The sequence below is a fragment of the Lepidochelys kempii genome, chromosome 18, assembly GCF_965140285.1.
Source record: "Lepidochelys kempii isolate rLepKem1 chromosome 18, rLepKem1.hap1, whole genome shotgun sequence".
In the NCBI taxonomy this organism is placed as follows: domain Eukaryota; kingdom Metazoa; phylum Chordata; order Testudines; family Cheloniidae; genus Lepidochelys; species Lepidochelys kempii.
In genome coordinates this window covers 3,375,608-3,395,640 of record NC_136397.1, presented here as the reverse complement: position 1 = coordinate 3,395,640, position 20,033 = coordinate 3,375,608, and the positions used below count along the sequence as shown (strand labels likewise).

General features: G+C 53.0%; 1 protein-coding gene across 9 annotated transcripts in view; it reads right to left on the bottom strand.

The window, feature by feature from the left end:
- ZNF362 (zinc finger protein 362) overlaps window positions 1-20,033 on the bottom strand; it is a 54,624-nt gene that overhangs the window by 5,998 nt on the left and 28,593 nt on the right. For 6 of the 9 annotated variants that reach the window (XR_012155520.2, XM_073316293.2, XM_073316292.2 and 3 more), the window contains exons 3-6: window positions 5,817-5,976; window positions 4,836-5,082; window positions 3,933-4,248; window positions 2,768-2,992 (exon numbers count right to left, since the gene is read on the bottom strand). Coding sequence is in view for 8 of the 9 variants with exons in the window: in XM_073316293.2 (XP_073172394.1) it covers window positions 2,768-2,992; window positions 3,933-4,248; window positions 4,836-5,082; window positions 5,817-5,976 (948 nt within the window). In the remaining variant the exon portion in view is untranslated. The remainder of the gene's footprint in view (window positions 1-2,767; window positions 2,993-3,932; window positions 4,249-4,835; window positions 5,083-5,816; window positions 5,977-20,033) is intronic. The other 3 variants (XM_073316298.2, XM_073316291.2, XM_073316297.2) reach the window with 1 other exon arrangement.

Genomic DNA, 20,033 nt, shown 5'->3' with positions numbered 1-20,033 from the left:
CACCCGCAATGGGGTGGAGCCGGACCACCCCAGCTGCAGGGCAGTGGGCCCCCAGCATGCTGTCTAGCCAACGCCAGCTTGGGCCAAGCCTCCCCTTGCCTCCCCTGGAGTTAGAACCCGAATGTCCCGTTCGCACCGACTCCCTCACTCGGGTCCAGTGGTGCTTTTAGCTCGAGCTGGCTGGCCCGAGACGTGCACCACTTGTCACCTCCCCTGCTGTGGGGCCACAGACTAGTGCCACTCTGCCACAGCCTTCCCACCATGCTCCCCCGTTCCCGGGGGGCAGATCAGTTCTTCCTCAATCCCCTGGGAAATACCGGCAGAGCCGCCCAGCCCCCTCAACGTGAACGCCCGGGGCTGTGCCCCCAGAAGTCCTAGCACCTCACACCAGCGCGGGCAGGGCCAGCGCAGGCCTGGCAGCGGGAGAGCTCTGACACAGCCTGGCCGTGCCCACTGGAGCCGGGCTCTCTCGAGAGGAGTCCCACGCTAACTCCGTGGTGAAGACAGGCGCTGCCAAAGCGCTGGCACCACCTGGCAGTTTAGTTATTTCCTGATCAGCAAGATCATGGCGTCTGACTTGTTCAGCCCGGAGGGAGGGCAGAGCTGCCACCTCTGAGTACAAAAACCCAGGACAACCGGGATGCTCCTGGGCCCATTAGACTGGCCAGGTACTGAGCACCCTGACAGATCTCCCAGTACAGCTACCTCAAAAGAGGGACGATCCTGGGCAAAGCTGGACAGGTGGCACCCTTAAGGGAAAGAGGGAGGGAGGTTTATAGGGCCAGTCCAAGGAGGCAGGCAGAGGATGGCTGGCCTGTCCCAAGGGCTCACAGGAGGCAATTGTCCCTCTGGCTTCATTCCATTCAGGCGCCCAGAGTAGAGGGGCCAGCCTGCTCCTTCATGTTTGACGCTAGGGGGCAGTGCAGGAACCCAGGGGCAAAGGGAAAGGAAGCCAAGGGTGGGAATAGGAGTCAAACCCTGTATCATTCTAGGGGTCCTGAGGTGGCCAGAGAAACGCTCTCCCAGTCAGGCCCAATCGGAAAGCCTGGGCTAGATAGCAGCCTTCAACTACCTGAAGGGGGGTTCCAAAGAGGATGAAGCTCGGCTGTTCTCAGTGGTGGCAGATGACAGAACAAGAAGCAGTGGTCTCAAGTTGCAGTAGGGGAGGTCTAGGTTGGATATTAGGAAAAACTATTTCACTAGGAGGGTGGTGAAGCACTGGGGTGGGTTACCTAGGGAGGTGGTGGAATCTCCATCCTTAAGAGGTTTTTAAGGCCCGGCTTGACAAAGCCCTGGCTGAGATGATTTAGTTGGGGTTGGTCCTGCTTTGAGCAGGGGGTTGGACTTGATGACCTCCTGAGGTCTCTTCCAACCCTAAACTTCTATGATTCTAGATTCCACAGCTCCATGCAACAGGATGGCTGGGCACCTGTTCACAGGCAAAATCTGGCACCTGGCATGAGACACCAGGGGCACGTGCCACACACCCTCTGCATGCAAACACTGGTGCAAGGGGTGCAGACCTATCACCACTGAGCCAGGTCTCATAGGTTCTGGTGAATTTTTACATGGCTCTCGGGGAGCTCAAGGCTGGACACACCTCAGTGGTACAGATTAAGTGGGGGGCTACCAGCAGCAGGCTCCTGACAGGACAGCAGTGGCATACCCAGGCTGTGCTTATCCCAGTGCATTCTGGGACTCCTGAGGCTGCTATCCCATAGTTAGGGCCCTACCAAATTCACAGCCATGAAAAAATGTGTCATGGCTTGTGAAACCTGGTCTCCCCCTGTGAAATCTGGTCTATTGGGTGCTTTCACCCTCTACTCTACAGATTTCACAGGGGAGACCAGAGTTTCTCAAATTGGAGGTCCTGACACAAAAGCAGGGTTGCCAACCTTCCAGGATTGTCCTGGACTCTCCAAGAATTAAAAATAATATCGTGTGATGAAACCTCCAGGAATTCATCCAACCAAAGCTGGTAACCCTACCCAAAAGCGAGCTGCAGGGGGGGTTGCACAGTTATTTTAGAGGGGTCACGGTATTGCCACCCTTACTTCTGTGCTACCTTCAGAAGTGGTAGCCAGAGAGTGGGTGGCTGTTGGCCACGTGCCCAGCTCTGAAGGCAGCGCCCCACCAATACCAAACCACGTCACCTTTTCTTCTGTGCTGCTGCTGGCTCTGCCTTCAGACTGGGCTCCCGGCCAACAGCCACCACTCTCCAGTTGCCCAGCTCTGAAGGCAGCACCAGTGCAGAAGTAAAGGTAACCATATGAACCCCCCCTACAATAACCTTGTGACCCCCCACAACTCCTTTTTGGGTCAGGCCCCTTACAAGTAGAACACCCTGAAATTTCAGGTTTAAATAGCTGAAATCTTGAAATTTACGATTTTTAAAATCCAATGACCGTGAAATTGACCAAAAAGGACCATGAATTTGGTCCCTCCCCTACCCATAGTGCCCGGCGCTGTTGATGGGTGAAGGTGGCTAGGGGTAATCTCCCCATACAAAGCACTGCACTGTGGGACCATCGGGGGGACAGGGGAACTGGTGAGGCTACAGCTTCCCAGCTGCTCTGGGACAAAGGCTGTGGGCCAAAGCAGTTCAGCCAGACAGGAGTTACAGGCTTGGTCCAGCTGTCAGAGGCCTGTTTGCTCTGGGATGCCACGGGGCAAGCAGGTGGCATCTGCTCAGAGCCAGCCAGGCATTGGCCATTGCAACGCTCCCCAGTCAGCTGGGCCCCGTTCCCTGGGCAGCCCCACCCCTCACCTGGTGTGCTGCTGGAGATGGGAGAGCTGGCGGAAGGATTTCTCACAGTAGGAGCAGTGATACGGCTTCACGCCCAGGTGGATGCGCAGGTGCTGGGCCAGGTAGGAGGCGTTGGCGAAGGATTTGGAGCAGTGCGGGCACTTGTGGGGTTTGGCCTCTGTGTGTGACTTGGAGTGGATCTGCATCTCCGACTTGGTGAAGAAGGTAAGGGGGCAGACTTTACACCTGGGAAGGGACAGCGAGAGGGGCCCAGGGGCATCAGCAAAGGAATGGCAAGCAGCACGCCCCCCCGCCAGGCCCTGCACCTTGGAGACATGCTGCCAGCTCTAGGACGGCGTGCCCTGCAGTGCTACAAGGACCGGGGTCTGAGAACAGTGCGGGACATGAGGCCATTGCAGCCCCGGCCTGCCCCGGGAGTAACTCCGGCCTGGCTGCCATGGGCCAGATCCACCGAACAGGCCTGGCTTCCTACCCAAGACTTGTCCCATTCCCTGGTGATGGGCACACACTGTTCTGTAGGCTGCGCGGAGCAAGGGGAAAGTCCATGGGAAGCCAGTGTGGTGGGGCAGGGCAGCCAGTCTCTGATGGGTCCCACAGCAGCATCATGGCTGCAGAAGCTAACAATGCAGAGACTGAGGACAGCTGGAGGGGGAGCACAACTTCCGCTCACCAGCACTGGGTCAGTAGCCAAGGGGACCATCTGACCTTTCAGTCCACACAACTGTCCCCCACAAGACAGGCAACTGTGAGCGCCACATTCCACGGATGGGGACACTGAGGCACAGAAAAGGGAAGCGACTTGCCCAAGGTCACCCAGGGAATCAGTGTCAGAACCAGGAAGAGAAGGAACCCAGTCACCCTGATTCCCACCCCCCTCCTAAGGATGGGACTAGGACACAGGAGTCCTGGGTGCCAGTCCTGTGCTCATGCCCCACTCTGGCACAGAGGGTGGTGCATGGAGGGTGGGGCCACACCTCAGTAGAGGCCTGGCCAAACGAAGGCCATAGGGTGGCACCCGAACAGAAAGGGGCTGTTCCTATGCCAGGTGCCCCTCCTTCAGCAGAGGGAAGGGAGCAGCCAGCAGAGCCAAGCTGGTGTGGGGGCTGCCTGCCTGCCCAGGGCTCCTGGGGCTGAAGAAGTGGCACTTTGCTGTGTATGTTCCAACCTGTAGGTTTTGCCCTCTTTAGCGGTCTCGCCTGAGGCCAGGATGGGGTAGGGCACCACGAGGACGGGTGGCCCCGACGGGTTCTCCGCCTTGATCTTCTTCCGCCCTCGCTCTGACTTGGGCGCCCCCAGCAGGCTGTGGCCCTGGATTGTCTTGATGGAGTCCAGGAGTGGGGGGCTGGTGATCCCTGAGATGAGGGTGGGCGAGGAAGCGATGAGTCTGCTCTGGCTGGTGGAGGTTGGGGTGGAGGGGGTGCTGGTACCAGTGCTGGATTCCGAGGTGCTGACCGCGGGGGCACGGGAGGCCAGCCCCAGGCCTGAGAGGTAAAGGGGGAGGGTGGGGGGTCACTGGCACGCAGCTCAGCAGGGATGGAGCTCGCCCTTCTCCCCCAGGGGGCAGCCAGCTTTCGGATACTAAGCCCCCATCTCAGGGAGTTCCCCGGACAGGCGTGGCTTCCCCGATACAGCTGATCCCACTTAGGGGACCCAAGCCATGGGGGGGGGGGGCTGACCCAATGCCCCCCCAAAACTCCCAGCCCCTGATAATGGAGGCAGGAGGGGACCCCCTGCAGCTGCAACATAGCACACGGGGGTTCCATGTGGCAGAAACACAGCACTGAGAGGTTCCGTACCCCGTCGGCAGAAAGGGCAGTGGGTGAAACAGAGCGTCCTGCCAAGGGGGTAAGCATGGCCTAAGAGTTGGGGGGCAGAGCCAGCCTCTGCCTAGGGATCCTGCCGGGTAATCTGGGTTCCCTCAAACACAGGGGGCCCCGCTCCTCTGGAGTCCTGTCCCTTCCTGCCTGGGCAGAGATGCACATCCCTACCCCTCTAACCCTGCTCGGAAGCCCCTTCCCTTCCCTCCCCCCCCACGCTGCTCCCCACGGTGCTGCTTGGCTGTGGTTACCTGTGACCGTGCTGGTGGCCGGCCGGGCATGCAGGGCCACGTCAGGCTGGGGGACGGCCTGTGGGTGCAGCCCTGGGACCTGCTGCAGTTTGGGGAGGGACATGATGGACTGGCTGCTCTCCGCAGGCGAGGGGGGCACCAGCAGGGGCTGCTGGGAGGACACCGAGGTTGGGGGCAGGTGAGGGGGCCGGATCTTCTCTGCCATCAGCTGCTCCTTGATTTTATTGATCAGAACCAAGTTGTCCAGCTGGGACGAGGAAAGCAAGATGCACACGTCACTGCCAGAGGCACGGGAGCATGGCAGGTACTGGCCTCACGGGGAAGCTGCCAGCCCCGGCACAGCACAGGCGAGGGGACACTAGCTCCCACCCCCCAACTGTGCCACTGTTCTGGGGCATGGCCCCTCCTCTGCAAATCCACATGTGGAGAGGGGAAGGGTGCTCCCACCCGCGGCCCCACCTCTGTGACTGCTTGGGGGAAAGAGGGCCAGACTCTTGCTGGAGCTGCATGCGTCCCAACATGCAGTGGGGCCCCCAGCACTGGCAGATCCTATGCCAGCATGTGGCCCTGAGCTTCCACCCACCCACCAAGCTAGCTGGCACACTGTTCTGCGCTGGGATGCCTGCCAAAGGCTGCCCCTCGCCCAGCCAGCCACAGCTGGGGTACCTGCCATAGACGCTGCAGACGGAGCAGAGGCAATAGCTCATCTAATGCACTCTCTCGCGCGCACACACCCCCCCGGAGCTCAGGGCCGGATTGTCCCTTCTCGTCTACCCCTGAGTCTCGCAAAGGGGCTTCCTTCCCTGGCTCCCCAGCCCAACAGCTCCGTGGGTCCTGAAACATGGTCTCTCATCGCCACTTGCCACAGGACTTTAGCAACCTTAATCTCTCCCCAGGGGTCAGTCCCTCCCGGCCGTGGCCCTGCCCACTGCTCTTCCCGGGGTCTCGGCTGGCCCTGCCACAGCCCCCAACAGCCACTACCTGGGATCGTGCTGCTCTGCAGCTGGACCTCACCCACGACTGCAAAAAGCTGCCCCTCCTCGCTTCTCTTGCTGCAGGGTAGGGAGGGGGTCTTACCTGGCTGGGCATGGTGGGAGGGGGCGGCCAGAAGTAGGGGTTGTTAAAGCGAGGCTCCGCCATTCTGCAAGGAGGCAAACAGAGAGAGGGTCACAGTGTGGCACTTGCTGCTGGGCTCCGTTACCCCCTCCACAGCTCAGTAGGTGCCACACAGCAAGGCCTGGCTAGGTCACGCACCCACCCACTCCCTGCCAGGCCCAGCCTCCTCCCCATGCAGGACAGATGGTGCCAGAGCTGGAACTTTGACATGACATGAGTTTTATCCAGAGCCTGCTCCCGGACACCGCTACGGGCCTGGGACTGACTCCATGGGGCAGGGGCACACGCAGTGGGTTTATTCAACACATCTGTGCATGGTTTATCCTCTCCCGCTCCGCACACCAGGCCCACGCCCCGGCCCATCTCGTCAGGCTCAGTGCATGAAATCAGTGTCGGGGCCTCTGCTCCAGGGCAGCCCCTCTGTCCCCTGTAGGCAGCAGGTGACAATGTGGGGTTCCTGCCCCCAGGTGCCAGCTGACAGCAGCAGAAGGCTGCCCCTCCTGCCCCAGGAAGGGCGATGGCCCGGTTGTGTTGGTCTTTTATGAAAGGGCCTGTGAGGCAGAAGGGTGCCCCTCTCCCCCACCAGCATGGCCCTGGGGTTCAGTGTAGTCGCCATCTCGGGCGGCAGGGCTCCCACAGCCATAAGGATTCCCCCTTCACTCCCTAGAGACCACCCTCTGGTCCCTTCACTGGAGCCATCCACCTCCAGCTCAAGGGCCTGGGAGACAAGGGACTCTGCCTGGCTGGGGTGAGCTGCAGCACCCCCAGGCCTGGCAATCAAACCCAGATCCTGATGGAGCAGGAGGGTGCTAAGGAGCAGCTGCTCTAGGATCCTTTTGGCTGGAAAGATAGTGGCAACAACACAACATTTGAGGGTCGAAGGCAAAGCAGGGCCAGGTGGGAGGAGTCCCCAAGGGGTCAGAGTGGGATGAGGACGGCACCCCTAAGCCCCATGCAGGAAAGCCCTGTGGCTCTCAGGGGGTAACCAAGATGGAGGGTGCCTTCCCCAGACCATCCCTGCACAGAGAGTGTGGGATGATGGAGGATCACAACAGACCTGGAAGACAACGAATCAATAACAGCCCACACCACCTCATACCCCTTCATGGTTCAGCAGGAACCCACTGCCCCACCAGATCTCATCAGCTCCTCTCAGTAGAGAAGCAGAGACTAGTTAGGGCCCATCTAATCCAGCACGGTGGGGGGGGGGGGAGGGAGAGAGAGAAGAGTCCCCTGCAATCGGCTCCCTGGGCTTTGTGCAATGGAATGGCAGAGCCCCCAGCAAACAGGTTCCCAGAATGTCCCCAGGGAGACGATGGTGCAGCCGAATAGCTCCGACATGCCCATTTAGGATGAACACGATCCCTCTCCTCACAGCACAGACCCCTAACGTTCTTCCCACTCCCTCAGCAGGATGGATTTCCATGGGGCTGGCCCTGCACTTCTTCTCTGTCCCGCTGTCTACCCATGGCTAACACAGCTAGCCTAGCCCTGAGGTTACTTGCATCCCATTCCTCAACAGCAACATTCGGGCCCCTAACTCACCTCTGGTCATTGCAACTGAGAGAGCACAAGGGTGGCCACGGCATGTGTTTTTCTTTAATCCTGCACCCCATCTCTGCACTACACTGATCCCCCCAGCAGGGAATGAGGAGCCAGACAGGTGGGCCTACATCCTACCCACAACCACCAGCCGGAACAATCATTCCTTCTCCCTCCTTGGGTTTTACACCCACAAACACCTGTGCAGGGTCACCATGGCCATCTCTCTCCAGGCGATGCTCAGCTGAGTCGTCAAGCAAGAGATCTCTTAGCAGCTCTCCCTCCTTACCAGGGAGTCCCTCTGGGGATACAGGAAGGGAGGATTTCACAGGCCCAGCCCCGAACGCTATCTACGCTCACCCTTGCACATTCTGCCTCAAAACCTCACTGACAGCTCTGTTCGCACGTGACCTCTGCTTTTAGGTGCCTTGACTCGGCATTGCCTGACATGAGACACCCTGAGCCGGATTTCTAGCACTTACAGCTCTCATTGACAACATCTGAAGATGTGGGTGCTCAGCGCACTTGCAAGTCCGGCCATAAGTGTCTCAAGCTGGGACCAGAAATCAAGGCAGGCACCCAAAAATCAGAAGCTACTTGAAAACGTGGTTCTTCACGTCCATACCCTTGTAAGGCTGAAGGGCCACAAAGCTGGAGAATTAATGCAAATGCCACTGTCTAATTTGCATAGTTGATGAATATGCATTTCTTCATTTACTTGCAGATCAGAAATTAACTGAGTTATAATTTTTCAGGATCATAACACACCACCCACTGCCTGTCTGCCCTGAGCTATTTCTCTCTCCCCCCTTCTCAGTCGTAAGTTCCTCCCCGCAAGGAGGCAGCCATGGGAGTGACCTGATACCCGCATGGAGACGGCTGTGGGCCCAAGCGGCACCTGGACACCTTGAGGCAACTGAAGGTGGATCAAAAAATGACACGAGTAAATAAATAAAATCTGGGCTGTCTGATGAGATGTTTGCATGATTGTTGGCAACATTAACAATAGGATCATGGCCCCTGCTATACATATTTGTTGAGATAACTGGCTCTGTGGATACAGGGAAAGCTGTGGATGTGCTATATCGTGACTTTAGCAAAGCTTTTGATACAGTCTCCCACAGTATTCTTGCCAGCAAGTTAAAGAAGTGTGGGCTGGATGAATGGACTATAAGGTGGATAGAAAGCTGGCTAGATCGTCGGGCTCAGCAGGTAGTGATCAATGGCCCCATGTCTAGTTGGCAGCTGGTATCAAGCGGAGTGCCCCAAGGGTCGGTCCTGGGGCCGGTTTTGTTCAACATCTTCATTAATGATCTGGATGATGGGATGAATTGCACCCTCAACAAGTTCATGGATGACACTAAGATGGGGGGATACGCTGGAGGGTAGGGATAGGGTCCAGAGTGACCTAGACAAATTGGAGGATTGGGCCAAAAGAAATCTGATGAGGTTCAACAAGGACAAGTGCAGAATCCAATGCACCGCTACAGGCTGGGGACTGACTGGCTAAGCGGCCATTTCGCAGAAAAGGACCTGGGCATTACAGTGGATGAGAAGCTGGATATGAGTCAACAGTGTGCCCTTGCTATCAAGAAGACTAATGGCATATTGGGCTGCATTAGTAGGAGCATTGCCAGTAGATCGAGGAAAGTGATTATTCCCCTCTATTTGGCACTGGGGAGGCCACATCTGGAGTATTGCGTCCAGTTTTGGTCCCCCCACTGCAGAAGGGATGTGGACAAATTGGAGACAGTCCAGCAGAGGGCAATTAAAATGATCAGGGGACTGTGGCACATGATTTATGAGGAGAGGCTGAGGGAACTGGGATTGTTTAGTCTGTGGAAGAGAAGAATGAGGGGGGATTTGATAGCAGCTTTCAATTACCTGAAGAGGGGTACCAAAGAGGATGGAGCTAGGCTGTTCTCAGTGGTGGCAGATGACAGAAAAAGAAGCAGTGGTCTCAAGTTGCAGTAGGGGAGATCTAGGTTGGATATCAGGAAAAACTATTTCACTAGCAGGGTGGTGAAACACTGGAATGGGTTACCTAGGGAGGTGGTGGAATCTCCATCCTTAGAGGTTTTTAAGGCCCAGCTTGACAAAGCCCTGGCTGGGATGATTTAGTTGGGGATTGGTCCTGGTTTGAGCAGGAGGTTGGACTAGATGACCTCCTGAGGTCCCTTCCAACCCTGATATTCTATGATTCCTGTGAGGACGTGAGAAATCTTGGCTTTCACAAGATTTCAGGGAAGCAAAGTACAGTGAGTGAAACTCCTACGTGCCATGCCCAGGAGACATGGGAAGGGCCACTAAAATACAAGCTCAGAGACCATGAGTTCTAGCCCCAGCTCCTCCGCTGCCTGCTGTTGCAAGTTCCGTGCCCTTTCTTCACCCTTATTCTGAACCCAGCTCTCATAACATCATTCACCCATTTTACAGGCCAGGCTGACACTAAAAAGCTGTGCTTGCAGAGCTACATTGGCTAGTCACAGCCCTAGGTGACACATGCTGGCAGAGCCCCCAGTGCAGCTAAGCCAACAGGAGAAAGTGCTTCTGTTGACACATCCTTCGGGGAGGTAGAGTTACTTCCGGGCAGAAAAGCTCCTTCTGTTGACATTGCAGGGGTCATGCTGACATGGGCCCTGTGGCGTAGACATGGCAACAGATAACTGAGCTCGAGGGCTTGTTCTCACTCCCCTTCTGCCCCACTGCCCCGTACACACACAAAACCCCTTCGTGAGTATGAAAGCACTTTTAACTCCAGTTGGCTGGCCCATCAGGGTCTGGGCTATCACGGGAGTTAGCACAACCGCACTGCTGCTAATCCAATCACTCTGGGCAAGCTGTGTGCGACTTCACAGCGTGGCCTCTCTCCCTTGAGCTCCGTTAACTTGAGCAGCATTAACTCATGTGTAGATCATGCAAGTGAACTGTTAAGACCTGGTGTAAGAACCTGCCTACTTCAGGCAGAGCTAGGAACAGAATCAGGGCTCTTCTGTAACACAGCCAAGTCTCCTCCACTTTGCCACGTAGGATCTGTCTGCTCTGCAGAGTTAGGGCATGTCTACACTACAATTTTAAGTTGACCTACGTTAGGTGATATCCACACTACCCTTCTTCTGTTGGTGGTTCCACTGACTGAAGAGGGGCAGCGTGAGGTGCTGAGCACCAAGGCTCCATGCCAGGAGTCCAGCTGCCTCCGAGCTTCTTGCCCCCCACCCCCGGCTTGGAGCGGTGGGGCGTTGTGGAGCTGTGCAATTGACAAGTCAGCCAACAGCTCATGTAGGGAACACAGTGTCTCACCCTAACTACACCAACATAAGCCCTTCGCCTCTCGTGGAAGAGGAGTTACTATGTTGGGGTAGGAGCAGCAAAGAGTCCGGTGGCACCTTATAGACTAAGAGATTCATAGATTCATAGATATTTAGGTCAGAAGGGACCATCATGATCATCTAGTCTGACCTCCTGCACAACGCAGGCCACAGAATTTCACCCACCACTCCTGTAAAAAACCTCACACCTATATCTGTGCTATTGAAGTCCTCAAATCATAGTTTAAAGACTTCAAGGAACAGAGAATCCTCCAGCAAGTGACCCGTGCCCCATGCTACAGAGGAAGGCGAAAAACCTCCAGGGCCTCTTCCAATCTGCCCTGGAGGAAAATTCCTTCCCGTCCCCAAATACGGCGATCAGCTAAACCCTGAGCAAGGTTCAGAGATGTACTGGAGCATAAGCTTTCGTGGGTGAATACCCACTTCGTCGGATGCACGGCACAGGATTCTTTGCTGCTTTTACAGATCCAGACTAACACGGCTACCCCTCTGATACTATGTCGGTGTAGTAAAGCACTTACATCGGCAGGAGCACGGCTGTAGTGTAGACACTGACATAGTTAGGTTGACATATATATTGACCTAACTCTGTAGTGCAGACCAAGCCTTATCCTGGCTTCTTACCAAGATGCTTGCCTGCCCCGCCCCACCCCACCCAAATCCCTCTGGCCTGAGTGTGGCATTGCTTTCACCCCAGGCTAGCTGGCCCAGCTTGGGGGAAGGTTTAGAACCCAGGTTCCGCTAACACTGGTAACCTACCCACTTTGTGATGAGGATGCCACAGAGGTGCTGCCAGTCCTCCAATGCCTTCCCACCATGCCCCTCACATGCCAGGACAGAGAAGTTCTCCCACAACTCACAGGGAAAGAATCACAGAACGGCTCAGGTTGCTGCAGTACAAACCACCATGTGGATGTTCCCCTGACATCCTAGTGACACACACAGGGAGTGCAGCATCCGTGAGGACATGGTAAGCCAGGTAGGGTTTTGCAGCGCAGCTGCTCACACCTGGGCTACGCCAACCCAAGTGCCAATCATATGGGATAATTGCAGCGAAGACAGACCCATAGACTGTTAGAAGGAACATGGCAAATTAGAGGCTTCTGAAACCCACAGTAACAAAGGGCAGCTTCGTGTTACTCTCTAGCCACTTGTCCACGTAGATGTTTGTGACTCCGATACTACATCGCTGCTAGCTTCAGTGGTACAGCTCCCATGTTTGCACTCAGAGGTCCTAAGCTCAGTCCCACAAGTAACCCAGCTGGGGAGTGTTGTGACATTTGGCTCTGCTGTCTGGAATCACTCAACTGCCGTCTGCTCCCAGAGCCAGGAATCCTGCTGCCCAGGTGAGCCATTGCCAGCTCACACACCTGTAACCCACCAGCATGTATGGGCCGGTCCACGCAAGGGGAATAACACACCTTCCCAAGCAGTTACTTCTAGAGCTAATGGGAAACAGGTCTGTGCTGTGGATCTGTAGAGTGTGGGTTTAAACCCTGTTGATGACCCACTATGGAGGAGAAAAAATATATTTACCTGGGAAGCTGGCTTAGCTGTGGGAAGAATTTTATATGGCAAAGCACTGCTTTCAGCAGTGAATTTGGATGGTCTATTAAAAGGTGTTTCACTATTGCATTTGTTTGTTATAAGTGGGAGCTGTCCCTTTCAGAACCAGCTGGAGACAGAGCAGAGAGGTGGGAGATGTTTCCTGTGCCCAGAGCGGAGCAGACCCTGCCTGTGACAGGGCCACAAAAGGGCAGAACCTGATTTAATACATTCATCTTCCCACCAAGCAGCCTCATTCCCCAAGGTGTAACGTGGGTGCTTACGGGCACTGGATCCCTCAGGGCTCTAAGAACCCTGGGCCTGTAGGTCACCAGTGCGAACCCAGGCTGGGCCCAGCCAATGGCTGTTTGGGGAGGATCTGTTCCAGCTCTTACATCCCAAACTCACCATCATGCTTTGCACTGGACTGCAAGCTCTTTGGGGCAGGGTCTGTCTCCTATAAGGTGGCCATTCACCCAGAGACTCCGGTACCTCTGGGAATGGTGTAAGCCTGCCCCTGCCAAGACCCTACCCAGATGACCACGGAAGCACAGTGCGTGCGAGGTCACGCTATGTGGGGGTAGGGCAGCAAACTCTTAAAAATGGCACCCACCTCCTGTGCAGTGGGACCTCACACACAGGCCACATGGAGGGGAGGGGCATTTTTCACTGCTCCACTCCTGCCAGCGTGACCATGTGTGCAAGGTCACGCCAGCTGGGGTGGAGAGGCACGCTCTTTAAAATGGCGTCCCCTGTCTGACGCCTCAGGTCCAATTCTGTGCAAGTACTGGACTCTGCAAAAGCAGGACTGCCCGAGAGGCTTGCCTGGTATCTTCCTGTGTGTCCATGCAGTGCCTAGCACAAAGGGCCCAGTCTCAGCAGGGCCGCATGGGAGTGCCTCATTTACTATGAATGTAAGAGAATCGGCAGCCCTGGCCCCGTGGCACACACCCATTACTCGGTGCCTGGGAGAGCATGCCAGAATCAGGAGCATCCCTGGAAATTGGGCATTGCATGTCACCAAGTCACCCACTGACACTCCCAGAGAGTCACATTTTAGCTCCACCCACAAATAATTCTCTAAGCCCCATCCTCAAGGGATGGCTTCAGCAAGTGGGAGGAAAGAGCAGCAGCCTTTAAACTGGTTGCTGGAGTAAAATGCAGTGTTATTGCAAGTAAACTACATAGGAGAGTAGCTAAGAATCCTGCCTAGCGACCTAAAGGAAAGCTGATGTCCTATCCCGGACCTAAATCCAAGGACACAGAACAATGGCAGCTTGTTCTAAGAACTGGGATCACTTCATAACTTTCCAAGCAGTTAATACTGATATTCCAGCTGGGGTAGGATTAAAAACCATAAACTCAGGGCTTGTCTACACTTAAAATGCTACAGCGGTGCCTCTGTAGTTCTTCAGTGTAGACATACCTACACCGACAGGAGGGATTCTCCCATCGGCATAGGGAATCCACCTCCCCTAGAGGAAGAATTCTTCCATTGACCTATTGCTGTCCTCATGGGGACTTAGGTTGGCTTAACTAAGCTGCTCAGGGTGTGGATTTTTCACTTCCCCGCCTGATGTAGTTAACGAACCTAATTTTCTAGCCTCCGTTTCAAGGCTGTTTGCTGCAAATGCCACGATATCACATATGGGTTGAACATGACATGATAGGACAGAGGAATCAGCAACACTGGTGATCCATCCAGGACAAAATAAATAAATAAATAAAATAAATAAAATAAAATCCATTTGCCCTGAATGAAAAGATAAAAATTGAGCTTTGTAAAATGCAAAAGCTTGGGGCTGTACAAAATCCAAATAACCTACATCTCGGGTTCATTCTAGGGCTGTAACTGAAAAGCCAAACATAAGTGCAGATATGCTCTGAGCCGTATGATTTAAATAAAGACATAAATGGAAACGTAATCCACTGAAAACTGTTCAAGGAGCAGCAGCTAAACTTTCTCAAGAAAAAAACGCAACATTCTCAGTATTAGATGCATGATATGCATTTTGGCAAGAGGAGTCAGATGAATCAAGCACTAAGCTAGTGACTTGTAATATGTCATTTGGATATTAGAAGTTGCAGTGAATTCGCCCCGTAGGTATTAGTTCTGCTCCTGTAGTATTTCAAAGTGTTACGGCACAGACTTTTCAAGGATTACAAGGTGCTCAAGTTATAAAGTGAATAATGTTTTAATTTAGTCTGGGCAATGAAAGACTTGGGCAAGTTTGGCAGACAGCGAGGGAGACACACCAAAACTCAAAAACCCTTTCAAAACCCAAAAACCAAAGTCCAACTGAAATTTACCTCAATGGCTGATCCAGATAAACTGAAATGCCTCATCTCTCAATGTCAAGTGGAGGCAAAAATTTATGGGGATGATAAATTATTTGGAAAAATTCATTCCAAATCTATCATTGGCTAATAAAAACCATTTTAGAGGAAGCTCAGAAAAGTGAAAACAACATAATGACTTGACATAAATAGCAGTTTAAAGCCCCACTTCTGTGAAGCTCTTAAACATGGGCTTAACCTTATTAAGCACATGACCAGTCCCACTGAAGTCAATAGGACAATTCACATGGGTAAAAGATAAACGTATACATAACCCTTTCCAGGATCAAGGCCTGCATCACTGATTAGTAATCTGCTAGTTTTAAAAGAGCGTTTAATTAAGCCAGTTGCAGCTGCCACTTCTGACAGACCGAATGCAAGCCCCTTATACCAGAACAGTAGCCACTTGCATTTACACTGAGAACCCTAAACAAAGGAGAAGGAAACTGTCCAGATTGAAAAGGAGACGTTGAGTATTGCGACTGACTGTTTGAAAGTCATGCGCAGACAGGATGGATTAGATTAGCTGCATGAGAAAGGAAACAATACTGTAGAATTGATCACAAGCCATCACAAAGTTTCTTTTGCACTAACTACAATCAAAGACGTGACCTCCATGTGGAATATAAATCAGTCAAGAATTGGATTCCCTTACTAGGGAAGTAAATAGATCAACATCACCTGATGCCAAGACTGATGAACGTGAAAGTCAAGTACGGAGGCATCTGACTATTAGTATTTAAAAAATTAGCAAAAATCTCACATTGAAACAGAATGAGCGTGAATCATCAGTTTGACAAGGAAAGGCCAGCAGCATGAGACCTGAAACTGAAACCACACTGGCCAGTTAGGGAAGGCAACGAAAAAAACTTGACTGTTCCAGAAGCTCTGAGAAAAGATGCTCAGTAAAAAAAAACAACAAAAAACACATTGCCATCATCAAGGTATCGAGAAACGCAAGCGAAGGCCAAGAGAGATTTTGTTCTTGCCTGAAACAATTGCTCAAATAAGAGACATGCCTGCTTGCTGTAATGCATGTAATCATTTCCCAAGAGCAAAACCAAAACGAGGCAACACAACATCAAAAAGCGCCAAAGAGACTGAAGCAAAAGCTGGGGAGAGATTTATTTCAGGTTGGCAAAGTACCCATTTATTCATTACTAGCAAATTCACGGAGACGTCAAACTATCGGACACAAGCAGCACTTAGTGCTTACCCAGATCCCATCACAATCAGCAAGACCTGAAATTACCAACGCCTCTAATTACTGACCCACTCTCAGGCGCAGAATCTCAGGAATTTGCCCTGACCTGCCATCACCTCCTTGCCAGTGTATCCCAGGGTAACGGGACAGCCAAGAGAGTTATCCAGACAGTGAAAATCTCCCTCAAAGAAACTAACCGAGACAGAGGTCTGCGTCCAGCCCTGCTGGAACTCAGAAATATCCAGAGAAAAGGATCTGTTTTACCAGCACACCTGCTATCAGCCAGACAAGGTTTTGCCTCTCATAAGACTGCAGTTGCTCAAAGCTACAAAAAGAACAGACTAGACAAATACGCACTGGAAGGAAAGCAAGAGAGACAGAAATTTGCCTAAGACACACACACAAAGCCACTGTCCACACTGCCGTCTGGACATGCAGTCTACCTGGGAACAGCAGGAAGGCAGCAAAAACTGTTACCCTACAGCAGAGACACAATTACAAGCTGTGGAAACAGACTGTCTGTCTGGGCCAGAGAAAGGGAGATTTGCCTGAAATACCCGAGATGTGCAAGATACCTGCTGACACAGGAGAAAAAGGTGATAACTGGATTCCTCAATGAACAGAGGATACAAGAGGCTCTGTATCAGCAACCACAGGAGCACACCAGGTACCGGTATCACCAGGGTTATCACTTGCAAATTATCCAGACTCTCAGGTAGTGCCTCGCTGAAGCCTCACTATTAAAGGGGGCACTCTCAGAAACTGGGTTTGAAAAAAAAAAAAAAACTATCTAGTGAACAGCTTTTCACCTGCACATCTCAGAGCGCTTTCCAAAGGCAGTCAGCGTGCCCATCACCACCATTCAGGTGGGGACACTGGCGCACAAAGAGGGGAACTGACTTGCCCAGGTCACCCAGTAAATCAGTGGCAGAGCCAGGACCAGAACCCAGGTCTCTTAAGTCACAATCCTGGGCATTAGCCACTAGGCCATACTGCCTCTCCAGTAGGGGGTGGAAAAAAATCATAGTTGACATTGGGCAACTATCCAGCTGACAGGCTGGATTTTTCCCCAACATTTGCCCCTTGGGTGGAAATCATATCCCCCGACCCCACCCCAGACACTAGGGCCATTAGCTTGTGACTTGGGCACTCCAATCCCACTATGGCTATTTATTGCAAATTGGACTCCCAAGACCCATTATGGATGTTAAAAATGTTGCTAAGAGACCATCCCCGGTAGAAATGACAGTGGGTCACTCCAGCTAATCAGGATGTCTGCCCCCTCTTTCTGAGTGATCTTTCTAATCCATTCACATGGTTTCATTTACCATCTTTACACTGACGACTCAACAGCTGCCTTCCCATTCCTGACTCATCTCCCTCCATCCAGTCTCTGGCTCTTTGACATCTCCGGGATGTCTTGCTGTCAGGTTCAACTTAAAATGCCTTTCAGCCAGGCCTCACTCCACTCTCTCCATTACTGTTCAAACCCCATCATCTTCCCTGACTACAGGCCTGAGTGACATCTTCCCCCATCTTCCCCCCAAGCCGTGTCCAAGTCCTGCTGTTTACTGCTCCTCAGCATCTCCATGCTTTCCCACCCAGACAGCCAAACTCAAATTGGAGGATTGGGCCAAAAGAAATCTGATGAGGTTCAACAAGGACAAGTGCAGAGTCCTGCACTAAGAACGGAAGAATCCCATGTACCGCTACAGACTCAGGACCGAATGGCTCGGCAGCAGTTCTGCAGAAAAGGACCTAGGGGTGACAGTGGACGAGAAGCTGGATATGAGTCAACAGTGTGGCCTTGTTGCCAGAAAGGCTAATGGCATTTTGGGCTATATAAGTAGGAGCATTGTCAGCAGATCGAGGCACGTGATCATTCCCCTCTATTCAGCATTGGTGAGGCCTCATCTGGAGTACTGTGTCCAGTTTCGAGCCCCATACTACAGGAAGGATGTGGACAAATTGGAGAGAGTCCAGCAGAGGGCAACAAAAATGATTAGGGGACTGGAACACATGACTTATAAGGAGAGGATGAGGGAACTGGGATTATTTAGTCTGTGGAAGAGAAATGGGGGGGGGGGGATTTGATAGCTGCTTTCACCTACCTGAAGGGGGGTTCCAGAGAGGATGGTTCTAGACTATTCTCAGTGGTAGAAGAGGACAGGACAAGGAGTAATGGTCTCAAGTTGCAGTGGGGGAGGTTTAGGTTGGATATTAGGAAAAACTTTTTCACTAGGAGGGTGGTGAAACACTGGAATGCGTTACCTAGGGAGGTGGTGGAATCTCCTTCCTTAGATATTATTAAGGTCAGGCTTGACAAAACCCTGGCTGGGTTGATTTAGTTGGGGATTGGTCCTGCTTTGAGCAGGGGGTGGGACTAGATGACCTTCTGAGGTCCCTTCCAACCCTGGTATTCTAGGATTCTATGATAGTCTGAGGCCTCATGGACACCTGTCCTTATCTCCAGTCCATAAAAAATGCTACTGCTAAAATAACCCTCTTTGCCCATCACACCCCCCATGTCACCCCTTCTGTGAACTCTTCCACTGTGCAGAAGATTCAGGTTTCTTGCCATCATATCAAGGCCCTGCCTAACTCTGCTCTTTTATCTGCCCCCTTCACTCCCCAAGCGATGACAGCCTTGAGTGCCATCTCTCAGCTTCTCCCACCATCTGTTTTTTCACACACCACCCTGATGCCAGAAGTGCCACCCCTGATCCATACGACTGTTACCCTCCCCAAAACCCACTTGTGCACAGATACCTACAATCTCTCAGTAACACTGGCCAGCTTGCAGGGCAGCTGGGCAGAGCTGAAATTAGCGACTTAGCAAGAGAAGGAGAGAAAGTGCAGGTTGCACAGAGGAGCCAAGACACCAGTGAAGAAGCTTGGCAACATGTGACCTCCAGAAGAGGTAAGCGGAATGTCCGGGTTCCAGTAACACAGACACAGGTAACTAACCGCTTTCATGTTCTCTCCACAGGTATCGTTGCGGAGAGTGGACCAGATGATATGTCTGGGGCGAGAAAGCAGAAGGAGACTCCGCTGGTTGGAAGGCATGAGATGCGCTGTCCTGAGGTTGGGGGTTCCACGACCACCACCCCCAAGAGGAGAAGGCGGGTGGTGGTGGTCAGGGACTCTCTCCTCCGGGGGACTGAGTCATCTATCTGCCGCCCTGACCGGGAAAACCGAGAAGTCTGCTGCTTGCCAGGGGCTAAGATTCGTGATGTGACGGAGAGACTGTCGAGACTCATCAAGCCCTCGGATCGCTACCCCTTCCTGCTTCTCCACGTGGGCACCAATGATACTGCCAAGAATGACCTTGAGCGGATCACTGCGGACTATGTGGCTCTAGGAAGAAGAATAAAGGAGTTGGAGGCGCAAGTGGTGTTCTCGTCCATCCTCCCCGTGGAAGGAAAAGGCCTAGGTAGGGAGCATCGAATCGTGGAAGTCAACGAATGGCTACGCAGATGGTGTCGGAGAGAAGGCTTTGGTTTCTTTGACCATGGGATGGTGTTCCATGAAGGAGGAGTGCTGGGTAGAGACGGGCTCCATCTTACGAAGAGAGGGAAGAGCATCTTTGCCAGCAGGCTGGCTAACCTAGTGAGGAGGGCTTTAAACTAGGTTCACCGGGGGAAGGAGACCAAAGCCCTGAGGTAAGTGGGAAAGCGGGATACCGGGAGGAAGCACAGGCAGGAATGTCTGTGAGGGGAGGGCTCCGGCCTCATACTGGCAATGAGGGGCGATCAACAGGTTATCTCAAGTGCTTATATACAAATGCACAAAGCCTTGGAAACAAGCAGGGAGAACTGGAGGTCCTGGTGATGTCAAGGAACTATGACGTGATCGGAATAACAGAGACTTGGTGGGATAACTCATATGACTGGAGTACTGTCATGGATGGTTATAAACTGTTCAGGAAGGACAGGCAGGGCAGAAAAGGTGGGGGAGTAGCACTGTATGTAAGGGAGCAGTATGACTGCTCAGAGCTCCGGTACGAAACTGCAGAAAAACCTGAGTGTCTCTGGATTAAGTTTAGAAGTGTGTGCAACAAGAGTGATGTAGTGGTGGGAGTCTGCTATCGACCACCGGACCAGGGGGATGAGGTGGATGAGGCTT